Here is a 14378-nt window from a genome sequence, read left to right as displayed (position 1 = left end):
TGCGCCGGGCCCGCCCCCCGTGACGTCATGTCCACGCGCCCGGCCGCGTGAGCGCCGCCTATCCGCGGGAAACGGTGAGCGGGGTGGGGGGGGCTCCGCCGGCGGTAGAAGGGGGCTCTGAGCGGGCATGCAGGGGGCTACGGCTGCCGTTAAAGGGGGCTCTGCAGGGGCGTGCAGCGGGCTAAGGCCGCCCTTAAAGGCGGTTTTTGAATGGGCTGCAGCCGGACGTCCGTTCAGTCTGCCCTTGAACAGGCTGCAGCTGTGACTGGGCCGCCGTTCAACAGGGTTTTAAACGGGCATGCAACGGGCTGCAGCCGGTGTGGAGCCTCGGTTCAATGGAGCTTTAAACGGACGGGCAACAGCCTGCAGCTGGGGAGGGTGTGCGCAGAGCACGGTGCTTTACATTGTGCGTTGAACTTGGGGTCTGCGGTGGGGCTGTGTGGGTGTTCAGTGGGATGCCAAGTGCATGTAACGCGCCGTACCTGGAAGCGGGGCTGCCTGTGCAGTGGGGGTGCACGCAGTGGGCTGTGCTTGAGGCTGGATGTGCAATAAATTGTGTGAGAAACGGTGCCTGAAACAGTCTTGCAGCAGAGGCTGGGCATGCATGGAGAGTGTAAGGTGCTGCACTTGGGGCCAGGCACAGCATCATGTTTAGGAGGGAGAAGACCTTCAAGATCATCGAATCCAACCATTAACCCAGCACAGCCACATCCACCACTAAACCATGTCCCTCAGCACCACATCTACATGGTTTTTAAACCCTTCCTTCCAGGCATAGGAATTCCACCACTGCCCTGGGCAGACTGTGGCAGAGCTTGACAGCCCTTTAGGGGAAGGAATTTTTCCTGATGTCCAACCTAAACCTCTCCTGGCACAACTTGAGGCCATTACCTCTTGTCCCATCACTTGTGACTTGCAAGAGACTGACCCCACCTCACTACATCCTCCTGTCAAAGCTTTGTAGAGAGTGAGGAGTTCTCCCCTCAGCCTCCTCCAGCCTAGACAACCCCAGTTCCCTCAGCCACTCCTCACAGGACTTGTTCTCTAGACCTTCAGCAGCTTTGTTGCCCTTCTCTGGACACACTCCAGCACCTCAATGTTCTTCTCATGTTGAGGGCCCTGATGCTGAGCACAGTATTCAAGTACAGGGGGATGATCACCAGCCCAGTTTTGCTGCTTACATTCTGGGTGCACACCACAGATGGCCTTTGAGGCTGGGCATGTGTTGAAGTGCAGGTGAACCCGTGCACTAAACAGAAACAATGTGTTGCTGCTGGGACTGGGCAGGCATTAAAGTAGCACATGGAGTGTGTGTATAACAGATGCCTTTGGGGCTAGGCACAGAGTCGTAGAATGTCTTGGTTGCAAAAGACCTTTTTAGATCATCAACCATTAATGTTTGCTTCTCTACAGGCTCAGCAGCAGTTGTATGAGATGCAGTTAAATGCATGTGTTTATTACTTCCCATGGGAGATCAACAGCTCAGTCCCAGAGGGGGAGGCACTGAGGACATTTGGAAGGTGAGAAGGGTTCTCACTTCTCCTTGCAGGCCAGGCCTTGCCTTCTCTGGCTGGGCCCCCTCCCTTTCATTGCTGTACGTCTGCACTGTTGACCTTCCGAAATCAATTGTTTCCAGGTTATGCTACTACGACCTGGCCCACTCCAAAGTCATTCTCACTGCTGAACACAGCTCAGTGCAGTACCAGGTCTCTGTTGACACCTCATTTGTGGAGCCATTCCAAGCCCAGCTGGGATCTTACTACATGGTCCTGGGAGAGATTGAGCACAGGAAAGGTAAAAGCTCCAGGAACCACTGAGGCTCATGAGGCTGCCTCTGGTCACACAAGCATGGGATTCAGGACAGGAGCACCCTGTCTCTCCCCATTGACCATGAGGAGAGCCACCCTTGGTGAAAATGTGATCCTGGGGCACAGATGTTGTTAGAAAGAAGCAGCACTTCAGCAGCAGCACTGAGCTTGTGAAAGCTGTGCTGAAGCCTTCAAGCATTATCCCCAGCCATCACACCGTCTTCCCTTCAAACATGGCTCATCGAAGCACCTCATTGTGAGCTGGCAAGGTTGGGCTTTGCCATCCTTGAAAGGCTCTAATTATATCCCTGCCCTCAGCCCAGCCACAGGGTGTGAGGAATGTGGGCAGGATCTGTCAGGCAGGGCACCCTGTTGTCCTTTCCTGGGGTGCCCTGAGCATTACTCCAGCTGCTCGGTGCTTTGTGTGGGGAGTTAGTCTGGGCTGGGCCTTGGGGTTGTGAGCAAATCCTGTTTTGCCTTGGCCACACCTGATAACAAGCATTTGCGTTTGTGCCACTGAAGTCCTTGGTGGCATGTGGAAAGCCACACTGGATGTGGCACCTAGTGAGCAACCTGCTAAGCCACTGCTGCAAAATCCCTTTAGAAAGATGTCTTGTTTTGGTCATCACAGCTTAGGAATGAGTTGGCCCCATTTTCAAGGGTAGAAGGAGAGCAGGCTGAGATGGTGGCTGTGTCACCAAGGTTTGGGCCCTTTCGTGCAGCTCCTTGTCCCCATTTGAATGCCAGCGGTGAACTGTTGCTCATAGCATTGAGCCTCTTTCTAAGCCCAGCCTTCTTCTGTCCTCTTCTTGTCTGCACAGAGACATCCAGAAATGAGCTTCCACTCATCCCTGGATGCTTTTTAAGACAGGGAAGACCAAACTTCCTCCAGCCACAAAGCAGACAGATGCTGCAAGGCAGGCACTGGCATCAACATGTCCTGGGCTTAGTGTTTCCTGGTGCAAGGAGACTGCAGTGTCAATCACCACAGTTTTGTAGCCAACAGGGCAGAGAGGAAGCATGCCACAGAACAAACCTGCTCCTGGGTGTGCTGCTTGTGCTGGTGGAAGCCTGTGGCCACTCCTACATGTTCTCAGGCTATGGTTACTTGGCCAGCTGGGCCACACTCTACCTGAGGGAAGTTCTCTGTTTGCCTCTGAGCTCTCTGTCTCGTTTTCTCACTACAGAAACTTCCTGTTTATATTTGCAGGTGAGGGCCCCGTGGTAAAGGCAAGGATATTGACCTGTGTGCAAGGGATGAATGTCCCCCTGCTGGTACAAGCCGTACAGGAGCAGAGGAAGTACTTCAGTGAGAGGCAGGAGCGGATGGAAGACAGCGCATCCTGACAGCAGCTCCAGGACCAGCCATCTGCTGGTCCTTGCACTGCCATTGGCCACAAATAGGTTAAAAGTAAATTTAAAAGGTGGGTTTGCAAGAGACTGCTTTGTGCCATGGCAAATAGCAATGCTGCTAAGCAGGGAAGCACTGGAGTTCACGTGTGACTGTGGGTTGTTTGTTCATGCCAGGTATCATCAGTAAAAATAGCTCTGGGAAGCAGGTTTAGTGCTTGTTTAAAAGGGTGGTTAACCAAAGTGAGGGCTGGTGTTATACTGGTCCTTTAGTAATGCAAGACCTGGAGATAGCACAAAAAGGAGAAGTCTCCAAATCACAAAAGCTAAGCAGCTTACACACCCACGTGCTGCCAAAGTGCAGCAGGTTGCCATGCTGTTGGCACATCAGAGGTAAAGGGCATCAGCACAAAGTTCGCTAGCCCAGAGTGGCTGCGGGCCCAGGAGTGCAGGTGTTTGGTTACTGTGAGTCAGCTGCCACATGGGAGCATTCCTGGCAAGACACTCACTTCTGGATGGACCAACAAAGGAAAAAGAAGAACAAAGAGTCGCTGTTTTCAGTGGCACCCAGCTCTCTGGGTTTTCTGAAGCTGGTTTCCAAGGGGAAGATTGGCTTTTAACTCTCAAATAAATATTTGCCATGCCCTGAGAAATGCTACTTGATTTTCTTCCCTTGACTTGACTCAGTTTAGGAGACCTTAAATCACTATTTATGGGTTTTTTTAAGAATCTGAAGGTTTTGATTGAATACCTGGAGGGATCCTACAGGAAGGCTGGAGAAAGACTTTTCATAAGGGTGTCTTGCAATAGGACAAGGGGGAATGGTTTTAAGCTGAGGGAGAGTAGGTTTAGACTGGATCTAAGGAAGTTCTGCAGTATGAGGGTGGTGGGGCTCTGGAACAGGCTGCCCAGGGAGGTTGTGGATGCCTACTCCCTGGGGGTGTTCAAGGCCAGGCTGGATGATGCCTTGAGCAGCCAAGTCTAGTTGAGAAGCGTTCCTGCCCACATCAGGGAGGTTGGAATAGATGATCTCCAAGGCCCCTTCCAACCTAAGCCATTCTATGATATGATTGTCTGACAGTTCCATAAATAAAGATGTAAAGGCAGCCTGGTTTTTATTAATTAGAAAGGTATTTCTTCCTAAGTCAAATGCATTAGGCCCTGCAGAAACCCTGTGGATCATCTAGAAGAATTTAGCAATATGCAATTCTCCTAAGTACTGGGTGTGTAAGGAAGTGCTTGGCTTTGAAGAAGTTGCAAGAAGAGGAGGTGAAGTTACATCAGAGCTCCTGTGGTTGAAGAGCATGGTGCCAGGCTCACCTAGTGGAGCTAAACCATCAACAGAAAGACAGAAAATGACTGGTGTGAGAGGGGAATAAAATAGCCCAAGAGAGAAGACACTCCTGTGTTACAGGAATCCCTGGACCTGGAGTGAGCAGAGGAAATCAGCCACCTGCAGCCTTTTTGCTCAGATTGTCTGATGAAACATTCAGAAAACAAGGGCTGAAGCCATACAGTGCACAGCAGCAGATCAAAATGCAGTAGGTATTGGCAAAGTCTCCTGTCAGCAGCAGGCTTGATTCAAGGGCCTGAGGTGGCTCAGTAATTACAGTGCTTTCTATAATCTTTAATCACATGTGTTTCCTCACAGTTAGGGAGAACTGAAAGACCTGTCTCAGCACACTCTCTGTTCAGCCCAAGTCCAAAACCCTTGATCTCAAGAGGCAGGATTTTAGCCTAGATTTGTATGAGGAGGAGCCTGTCACAATGTGTTTATGTTTATACTTCATCTCCTGTCCATTTTCCTACCTTTCTCCTTGTGCTTACATTTTATCCAAATGGCCAGGTTTGACAGAGAGGTGGGAACATCCAAGGTATCAGGACTGGGAATATCCAAAATACCAAGGTCCTGCAAATGTTGAGAGAAAAACAAACCAAAACTAAACAAAACCAAACCAAAACCCACAAACCAAACAGCCAGGATGAGGAGAGCAAATTTGGCAATGACTCCAGATGGAGACTTGAGTGCAAACTCAACCTTCACAAGCCACACAGGAGCTTGCCGTGGCCATGTGGATTCCTCTTCAGCCACAGAGCAGCCATGCTTTGGTTCGTTCAAATCAGTATCAACTTGGAAAAGATTTTAAGCTGGTAGCTCAGCAGTGGGCTGAATCAGTTCTTTTTAGGTCACCTAAAAGCTGGGGTCTGCTCTGTGGACTCGCTCAGCTAGTGGGCTGCCACGTTCTGCTGTTCCTATCCAGAGACATGGAGCCTCCAAGCCCTCCAGAAGATGGTTCCTGTGGCTCTACCTTTCCTGGTGCCATGATCCACAATATTCCTTAGTCTTCTATTAGCTATGAAGTCAATGATTAATCTCATTCCAAGGGCATCTTCCAAAAGGCTGACCAAGTGGCACAGCCCACCGTGGGGAGGTACAGGGGACAATTGCACAAGACAAAACCCAGTAACAAAAACTAAACAAAAACTACAAAGAAACAAACCCAAAACAACAACAACAAACCCCCATCATCTCTGCTGTGTGTTTCACCTGAGTGTGTCCCAGGGAACCCTAACTACCCACCACATCCTCTTACGCAGCGAGCAGAGCTGGAGCGCTTCCCTTGGCCCTCTGCGGTCCCTGCTGCCTGTCCAGCAGGCCCAAAGCACCTCCCTCCATCTTCACCTCAGCCAGCACACCACACACCCTGGGTCACAACCAGCCGGTTCTGGGCCTGTTTTAGCTTTCTGAGTCTGCTTGAATACCTCCAGGTAGCCCACAGGTGTGTGTCCCCCCCCAGCTGCCACCCAAGCCTGCTGGGGCACGCTGTCTGTTAAGGCAGGTCCCTGTGCTGGAGGAGCAGCAAGGAGGGACCCAGACCCTGCAGCCAGCTCAGGGCACACACTGGCAGAGCAGACACCTTCTGCACACTTGGGGTTTGTTTTCCCCCAGAGAGCTGCGGTCGTGAGGCTGAGGCTGGGCCATGGACCCCTTGCAGGAGGTGTTCCAGAAGGTGGAGAAGATCGGGGAGGGCACCTACGGCGTGGTGTACAAGGCTCGCAACAAGCGCACGGGGCAGCTGGTGGCCCTCAAGAAGATCCGCCTGGACTCGTGAGTGCGGCACAGCCCCGGGCAGGGGGCTCACAGAGTTCCACCTGGCCCTCTGCCCACCCAGCCCAGCCTGGGACCAGGCTGGCTGCCTCCTTGCCCGTGGGATGTTGAGGGCAGGGGGGGGCGAGGAAGACAAATGGCTCCTCTGGGTGCCATTTGTGGGGCAGGCGGCCACCAGCTGAGCCCAGCGGTGCCTCGGCCCCACCATGGCACGAGCAGCAGGGCCCTGAGCCCAGCCTGGCACTCAAAGTAGTGCAAGAGGCTCAAAAAAACCCCAACCCTGATGTGAGGGGGAAAAATGTTTCCATCAGTTGATACAAGCAGCCAGGGCCTGAGCTGGTGCTGCCTGGCCTTGTGTTCATGGCACGGGGCAGGGGGAAGCAGCAGCCACCTGGGCAGCTGGCCTGTCCCCCAGGGGTGTGCTGCTGGGGCCTGGTGAGGCTCAGCCTCTCAGCCGGGCCAGCTTCGACCCCTCCAGGCTGGGCACTAAGCAGATACAAGCTTCTTACTGTTCCCCTGGGCTGTCTCTGTGATGGTGATGGCACTTCACCCCTGCAAGCCCCTCAGGCTGGTGGAGGCAGCCTTGCTTGAGGGGCAAAGAGTTTTCCTCTCACCTCTGAAAAGAAAGGCTTGGGCATTTAAACGGTCATTGCTTCTCCAAGTGTGCTCTCAGGTTTTCCCAAACAAGCTCTCTCCCAGAGCTTGCACTGTTTAGGTCATCCCCTTCCACTCCTTCCCCATGGTTCCATTTGCCCTGCCTTGCCCCAGACCACCCCACACACACAGCCCCATCCCAAACTCAGGGTGCCCAGTGTGAGACAGCCTCCCCTGGGCGGGTGGTGGGGCACGGTGGAAGGGAGAAGAGGCACAGGACCCTGGTGGGCTGTGGGATCCCAGTGGGGAGCAGGGTGCCACACAGACTGTTTCTGCCACAGGGAGACAGAGGGTGTCCCCAGCACCGCGATCAGAGAAATCTCACTGCTGAAGGAGCTGCAGCACCCCAACATAGTCAGGTAAGACCTGCAGGAATCCTCCCTACCAGCTCATCCATGAGGTCCTGCTCAAAGAGCTCTGGGTACAGGCAGCAAGAAGGTTTTTCCTGTTCTTCCCTGACTGCACAAACAGGAGCAAAATAAACAGGACAGTGCAGGAACCACTCACACTTCTGTGGGTCTCAGCAATAGCTCACAGCACTGCCACCTCACTCCAGCAACTCACGCTGGTCCAAGCTGCTGCCACCCCATTCTAGATGCTGCTTTTATATCTGCCTCTATCTGCTCCAAAGGACTCAGAGTGTGACAGCAGCTGTGGGAGGAGGAATGTTTGGGTACTTGCAAAGGTCTGGTGAAGAAGCTGCAAGGTACCGATGAAAGTGTGTTTCCTTTGCAGGCTCTTAGATGTCTTACACAGCCAGAAGAAGCTCTATTTGGTGTTTGAGTATCTAAATCAGGACCTGAAGAAATACATGGACTCTTCTCGAACTGGAGAGATTCCTTTAAGCTTGGTCAAGGTACAGTGTGCAAGAGGTGCTGGCAGGCAGGGCAGAGACCATGTCCCCTTGCTGCCTTCTGCTGGGGAGAGCCAGAACTGAGCTGTCCTTAGCCAGCCTGGATCTGGAAGAAATTTATCCTTGGTTGGAGAGGGTAAACCTCATGGCACTATTGCTCAGCACATTTCTTTCCCAGCTATTTGCAGGCTTTCCAGCCCATCTCACTGCAGAACAAATCACTGGTAAGAGGACAACAGAGGGGTCCAACACTAATCACCTCTGCATAGAGTAAAGGATGGGTGGAAGGCACTGCCACTGCTTGGACTGCAGTCTCTCTGTCCCCTTGCGGTGTGTGGGCAGTTGGTGTGCCTCTCTGAACAGTGGCCTGCAAGCCTGGTGTTGCATCAGAGCAAGGTCTTTTTCCCCATTCAGGTCTATAAAAGACCCAAAGTGTGTTTTATTGTGATCTTGTCTGGAATCTCTTTTCTCCTTAGAACTACCTATTCCAGCTGCTCCAGGGTGTGAGCTTCTGCCACTCGCACAGGGTGATCCACAGGGACTTGAAGCCACAGAACTTGCTCATTAACGAAGCAGGAGCAATCAAGCTGGCTGATTTTGGACTGGCAAGAGCTTTTGGAGTCCCCCTGCGCACATACACTCATGAGGTATTGTTGGGGCTGCCTGACACCTGCGAGTGTGGTGCACACTCCCCAGTGGGTGAACACCAGCAAGTTACTTGCCCTTAACAGAGGCACAACCGTACCCAGGTTTGTGCTCTTCACCTAACCCCCAGCTAAGAGGTTACCTCATGTCCACACAAAGTGTGCTGGCTGCTTATATCCCAGTCTGCCTGCAAGCTGGGTTCCCACCTCTGCACAGGGTGCATTTAGTTGTTCCAGAGTGTCCTGTTGAACAACGATGTCTTAAGCCCACTCTTGCTGTCACTAAGGGGTCAGTTAACTCACAGCACAGCCTTGGCATGCTCTGATTTGCACAGTCACTGCATTGCAGCTGAGAAGAGAGGATCCCATGCCTCTAGTTTCACCCATGGAAAGCAGTCAAAGCTTGTTTGTTGGTTCCTTACCAGGTGGTGACTCTGTGGTACCGAGCCCCTGAAATCCTGCTGGGATGCAAATACTACTCAACTGCTGTGGATATCTGGAGCATCGGCTGCATCTTTGCAGAAATGGTAGAATGGGGGTTAGAAAAAACCCTTTTTAATGAGCAGGGAAGATGCAGCTGCAGTGGGAGAGGAGGGACAAGATGCAGAACATCTGTGGTACTGTGGTACCACCCCATGCTGGGGTGTGTATCATAGAAAGTCCACTTGGAGGGCTAGCTGATCCACAGCTGCAGGCTCAGAAGGAGATCTGCTGCCCTCAGGGGCCTGGTAGAAGGCAAAGAAGTCTCTCTTGTCCCACTAAAGGTCCAGGCACATGGGAATGCTATGCCTTTCCTCACAGAAGGGGGAACTTCATTCTTCTTGCTGCAGCATTTTGATCCTGGGAGGAGATGACTGTCTTGCAGATATCCCCAGAGTGGGCTACAGAGAACCATCACTCTCATAGCATGGCACTGTGGATCTCCTAGGGGTCCATACACCACTCTGAAGAGCTCTGGTTATCCCTGCAGCGTAACAGCACTATCCCTGCCTCCCAAAGTTCCTGAGCTGCAGTTCAGCAGAGCCTGGACAAGTAGGCAGGGAAGGAGTTACCCTGCAAGAATTGGTGTTGGGAAACTGGAGGCAAAGAGGGAGAAGGGACTGGCTGAAAGAGGGATAAGGGAAAAGAGGGGCAGCCTCAGGGGAGCATGGATCCGTGGAGAGGGGCTGGAAACAAGCAGCCAGACACTCGTGACTCCCAGCCACTGCCTGGCAGAATGGTTGCATTGTCACTGCCCTGCTCTTCACAGTTGTTTGCGTGGGCTGGGACAAAGGGTTGCTTCCAGCAGGAAGCAGGGCACACAGCTGATGGAAAGGTGGCAGCTGGTGGCTCTCCTTTTTTCCCAGGTGACCAGGAAGGCTCTGTTTCCAGGGGACTCTGAGATTGATCAGCTCTTCCGGATCTTTCGCACCCTGGGCACTCCCACCGAGGCGAGCTGGCCCGGGGTCACCCAGCTGCCTGACTACAAGAGGGACTTTCCCCGGTGGGCAAGGAAGGAGATGAAAGACATTGTTCCCAACTTAGATCGAGATGGTAGAGACCTACTGGTGGTGAGCAAGGGCTCAGAACAAGCCCCAGGGACAAACAGGACCTTGTCAAACTGGGCAAGGAACAGAGATATTTGGGACTGATCTGCCTGGAAGTCTTTGCAGCTGCTCTGGCTCTAATGCTCATTGCTGCCATCGCAGAAACACCAAATCATGGAACAGGGCTCAGTCCTGGCTCTGAAGCAGGACTGTTTGTGCAGGCTCCTTTAGGAAACCACTGCACTGAGGGTCAGAAAACCTTTCGAGAGTAATCCTCTCAGTAACTTCAGCTGTGGGCTGCTCCCAAAGCCCAGAGAAGGGAAAAGGCAGGAGCAACGTCTGCACCGGGGCCCAGGCACATACAGGTGCAGTCAATCGTTTGTCTTTTGAAATCCTTAACCTGCTGTTTTTCTCTCGTGGCAGCAATTGCTCCTCTACGACCCCAGCAGGCGCATCTCAGCCAAGGCAGCCCTCAGTCACTGCTACTTCCTCCGGAGAAGCCCTCGGAGTCCTGAAGAGCAACGTGTGCTGCAGAGACGCTGCAGATAAGAAGACACAGCTCTCCTGGTTCGCTTGCACCTCTGGGTAGCAGTGCAAGCCTGGTTCTGGGCACTCAGGGCCTCCCCTCTCCTGAGAAACCTGGAGTGGGATGTTCTTGCGTTTAGAGACTCTCAGCCTGTTGCTGGGGGCAAGTTTGTCTGGGTTACAGCCAGCAGAGCTGTCTTGAAGAGGCCCTGTGCAGAAGAGCGGGGATATTTATCAGCATAAAACACTGACATGTAGGTAGGCGAGAGAGCATCTTCCAGAAGGGTATCCTTGCATTGTTCATCAAGCTGAGGTAACGCTCAGTGAACTCAATCTGCCCAGCACCGGGGCGTTCCCAGGTCTGTCGGTGGCAGTGCCTGACGCCAGGGCGTGCTGGAGCTCTGCTGTGGGCAGGGAAGTGCTTCTCTGCTGCTGTTACCTCAGCCTGGGCTTGTCAGCACTAGGCAAATTATTTAATCTGAGGTGTTACCAGAGCTGACATTCTGCTGCTCCACAAGCTGGAGAGCACTGTCAGGTGTCTTCATTTGTGCCTTAGCTGGGATCAAGAAGCAAAAAGCTCCATTTAGCCACATGTTGTGTATGGCTGGAAGCAGTGACAGCTAAAACTCTGGCTTTCCATCACCAGTCCAGCTGTGCTGCTGCTTCTTCCTTTGCTTTATTGTCTTGGAAACAGTTTTGCAGTTCAAATGTTGGCAGAATAGTCACAACATTTTGGTATGGGTTTGACATCTTCATTCTTCTTCCTTCTGTACAGGAAAAATAAAATAAAGGCTTGTTATATGTTCAGAAGCCTCGGTGTTTATTGTTTGGCATAGCCCTTTGGGCTAGTGACACAGAACAGTCTGCCTGGCTCCTCTTTCCACACAGCTCTTCTCCCTTCCACATCTCCTGCAGTCTTTATTTTATCCTTTCCAGCCCAAATCCTTGGCAGGTGCAGAGGTGTGCTCTGGACTTTGTTGTGGAATGAAGGGCTGAGGTTCCCACAGCCCAGTGCTGTCTCCATCAGAGGTTGCCACAAAGCAATTCAGAGTCATGTTCTACTTATCTAAATGCTCAATAGATGGATTTTTAACTTAGGGAAGCCAAACCCTGCCCTCCTCTTTCATGCACACACATGCCCTCCTCATAACTGTGATGCTAAGAACTGACCTGAGCACAGCCTGAACAGCTCTCAAAAGCTATCACACTCCTGGAGTCTCATGACAGACAAAGCAATGAAGAAGAGAGGTGGCTTCATGTGAAGCTTTAGCACAAACCTCCCTCCCCACCTCCTAGATACCAGAGAATTTGCACAGGGGAGAGAAATCTTTAGAGTCCCTCCTGAAAAAGCCTCTCTCAGCCCCAAATCTGCTTACCTAAAGCCAAGATCTGCTGCCCTTCAGCTTCCTCTACCATTCATTCACTGTCCCCACATGACAAAAGGCAGCAGCTGGCTCTGTTTAAGTCCTGACATCAAAAAGACCTTTTGGCATCCCTGTTGCAGCAGTCACAGCTCCTGACAGCAAAACCTCAGGACCTGTTGCTTACCTCCTTCCAGGCCTAGCCCCACTGCTCTGCTTCCTCTGCAGGTTCAGAGGCCACCAGGACCTGGGTAGCTCCTTTGCTTCTGCAGTTTACACAAATCAGGTTGGTTTGGGTTTGGTTTGGGGGTTTTTGGGGGGGGTGGGGCTGTGTTACTTTTGAAGCTGTTGTTAGCAATCATGCTGGAGTGGCTGCCTGGAAAAAACTGACCTGCTTGTGCTTGGGAAGGAAGATTTTCTGACTGACCAGGAAGATGAGCTCACACAGCAGCCTCCAGAACCCTGTAGCAGGAAAATTGAAGCCCTGCTGTGCTCCTGCAGCATCTCATGGCCCCTGTATGATATCACCTTCCTCACAGGGGCACCTTTGTAAGCCATGGATGAATTCTGCTTCGGGAATCATTTCCCTGCCTTTGCATCCACATTTTAAAGTCGATTGATTTTGTCCAGACAATGCTCTGTTGTTTGCTGCAGAAAAAGCAACAGCACTGTGGCTGATGGATCCTCTCTGCTTTCAGGCAGCAGGGTGCAAAGCCAAGGCACAGCAAGGCTGCTCCCAGCAGCTTTGAAGAAGTGGGACCCAAAGGCTGCTGGGAACCACACTAGTTTGGAGCTGCTTGGTTGTGCTGGGACACGATCCTTACCTGGCCATGTTTCTGCGCTCTGAGGGCCTTTGAGTTTCTCTTCTGGTGCCCTGGTCTGTTATAGCCCCAGGTCCAGCCCTTGCTGCTGGTCTGAAGATGCAGTGTTCCATCTGCCAGCAGTGCTCTACCAAGAGGAAAGAGGCTGGGAACAGATGCTCTGGGGGGTGTGCAATGATTGCCCCCATGGTAAACCAACACATTGCCCCATATTGACCATGGCAACTGAGATGGCCACAAACAGCACCCATAGGGCTGGCAACCCAGACCCTGCAGAGCATGGGACAAAGCCTGGACAGATTATGGAATGGAAGTTTGGTGTTTGCATAGCTGAGCTCAGATTGTTAATGCTGAGCACTGCCTACCAGCAGTGTGATTGTGCTGAGCTTGCCAACAGGAGAACCATTTCCTCTTGGAGCACCGACTTAAATCCCAGTTAGGCTATATGGAAACAGAGGCTTTACTGCTGCTCTGATGGGAGGAGGAGGGAGATAAAACCTCTACCCTTATGGATCATGTTGAGTGTGTTGCAGTTCCCAAAGAGGGTCAGCTAAAAGAGCCCTTGGGAAAGGCTTAAGAGGAGCTCATGTCAACAGAAGGTTGTTTTTCTCACTCCACAAGGCAAGGGATGCACCACAGTGCTCCACAGCAGGGAAGAGCATTTGAGAGACGAGACTTGCTCATTTCAGCAGGGCTGAGCAGTAGCAGTTACACAGAGGAGTGAAAGCTCACCTAAAGGAACAGTAAATTTTCTGTACTGCTTTGTGGATCCTGCAGCCAAGGGGTGCAGAAAGCAGCTTCACATCACTATGAACTGCAAGCATCATCAGTCTGCTACTGAAGGTCATCCCTTCCCTTGCAACACAGCTGCCTCTGGACAGGTGCAGGACAAGACCCCCACATCATCTGCTTCCACAGGGCTTGGTTTTGCTTGGGGCTTGGCTTCCTCTGCCAGCAGCTCTGTGAGGTGACCCAAGTCATTGTGCAGCCACTTGGATCAAACATAACATGGAACTGCAGCCTTTGGAGACCAAGCCCCTCTTTCAGATGTGTCCGTGTGACCAGGGAGCAAAGTCCCATTGGCTTTCAGAAGGACAAATACCACAACCAGAACAAGAGGACACACTCTCAAGCTGCACCAGGGGAGGTTTAGGCTGGATGTTAGGAAGAAATTCTTCATGGAGAGAGTGATTTGCCATTGGAATGGGAGGTGGTGGAGTCACCATCACTGGAGGTGTTTAGGAGGAGACTGGATGGGGTGCTTGGTGCCATGGTTTAGTTGATTAGATGGTGTTGGATGATGGGTTGGACTCGATGATCTTGAAGGTCTCTTCCAACCTGGTCTATTCTATTCTATTCTAAAATCTTAAATATAGGGACTCACATGCAGGAAGAAATCATAGAATCAATAAGGTTGGAAAAGACCTCCGAGATCATCAAGTCCAACCTCTTACCTAATACCTAACACCCCCTGACAACTAAACCATGGCTCCAAGTGCCACATCCAAGCCTTTTTTGAACACCTCCAGGGACAGTGACTCCACCACCTCCCTGAGCAGCACATTCCAATGGCCAATTACTCTTTCTGTGAAGAACTCTCTTCTCACCTCTAGCCTAAACTTCCCCTGGCACAGCTTGCGACTGTGTCCTCTTGTTCTGCTGCTGGTTGCCAGGGAGTCCAGTGGGGTTCAGTGCTGTGAGATCAGGGGGAGCAGGAGTCTGCAATC

General features: G+C 52.1%; 2 protein-coding genes across 3 annotated transcripts; both read left to right on the top strand.

Annotated features, from left to right (window-relative positions):
• The first annotated feature begins 9 nt into the window (after positions 1 to 9).
• Positions 10 to 4165, top strand: TEN1 (TEN1 subunit of CST complex). Of its 2 annotated transcripts, none has more exons than XM_054170723.1 (4): positions 10 to 74; positions 1414 to 1520; positions 1637 to 1794; positions 3019 to 4165. In XM_054170723.1, the coding sequence occupies exons 2-4, from the start codon at positions 1435 to 1437 to the stop codon at positions 3153 to 3155; spliced, it is 381 nt and encodes a 126-aa protein (XP_054026698.1). In that variant the 5' UTR covers positions 10 to 74; positions 1414 to 1434; the 3' UTR covers positions 3156 to 4165. The 2 variants fall into 2 exon arrangements, with proteins under 2 accessions (XP_054026698.1, XP_054026697.1); XM_054170722.1 differs by lacking the exon at positions 10 to 74 and adding an exon at positions 276 to 406.
• A 1839-nt stretch (positions 4166 to 6004) lies between these two features.
• Positions 6005 to 10979, top strand: CDK3 (cyclin dependent kinase 3). Its single transcript, XM_009897935.2, has 7 exons — positions 6005 to 6267; positions 7203 to 7280; positions 7657 to 7777; positions 8251 to 8421; positions 8844 to 8945; positions 9765 to 9968; positions 10368 to 10979. The coding sequence occupies exons 1-7, from the start codon at positions 6140 to 6142 to the stop codon at positions 10491 to 10493; spliced, it is 930 nt and encodes a 309-aa protein (XP_009896237.1). The 5' UTR covers positions 6005 to 6139; the 3' UTR covers positions 10494 to 10979.
• Positions 10980 to 14378: the final 3399 nt, after the last annotated feature.

The sequence above is a fragment of the Dryobates pubescens genome, chromosome 20 (assembly GCF_014839835.1).
Source record: "Dryobates pubescens isolate bDryPub1 chromosome 20, bDryPub1.pri, whole genome shotgun sequence".
Classification (NCBI taxonomy): domain Eukaryota; kingdom Metazoa; phylum Chordata; class Aves; order Piciformes; family Picidae; genus Dryobates; species Dryobates pubescens.
Note: the sequence above shows the minus strand (reverse complement) of the source record. Positions and strands in the feature narration are given on the sequence as shown.

Coding starts and splice junctions, on each gene's coding strand:
- TEN1 (XM_054170722.1), top strand. CDS start 299: ATGCAACGGGCTGCAGCCGGTGTGGAGCCTCGGTTCAATGGAGCTTTA. Junction 1,521..1,636: donor GCACTGAGGACATTTGGAAG/GTGAGAAGGGTT, acceptor AATTGTTTCCAG/GTTATGCTACTACGACCTGG. Junction 1,795..3,018: donor AGAGATTGAGCACAGGAAAG/GTAAAAGCTCCA, acceptor TTATATTTGCAG/GTGAGGGCCCCGTGGTAAAG.
- CDK3 (XM_009897935.2), top strand. CDS start 6,140: ATGGACCCCTTGCAGGAGGTGTTCCAGAAGGTGGAGAAGATCGGGGAG. Junction 7,778..8,250: donor TTCCTTTAAGCTTGGTCAAG/GTACAGTGTGCA, acceptor TTTTCTCCTTAG/AACTACCTATTCCAGCTGCT. Junction 8,946..9,764: donor GCTGCATCTTTGCAGAAATG/GTAGAATGGGGG, acceptor CTTTTTTCCCAG/GTGACCAGGAAGGCTCTGTT.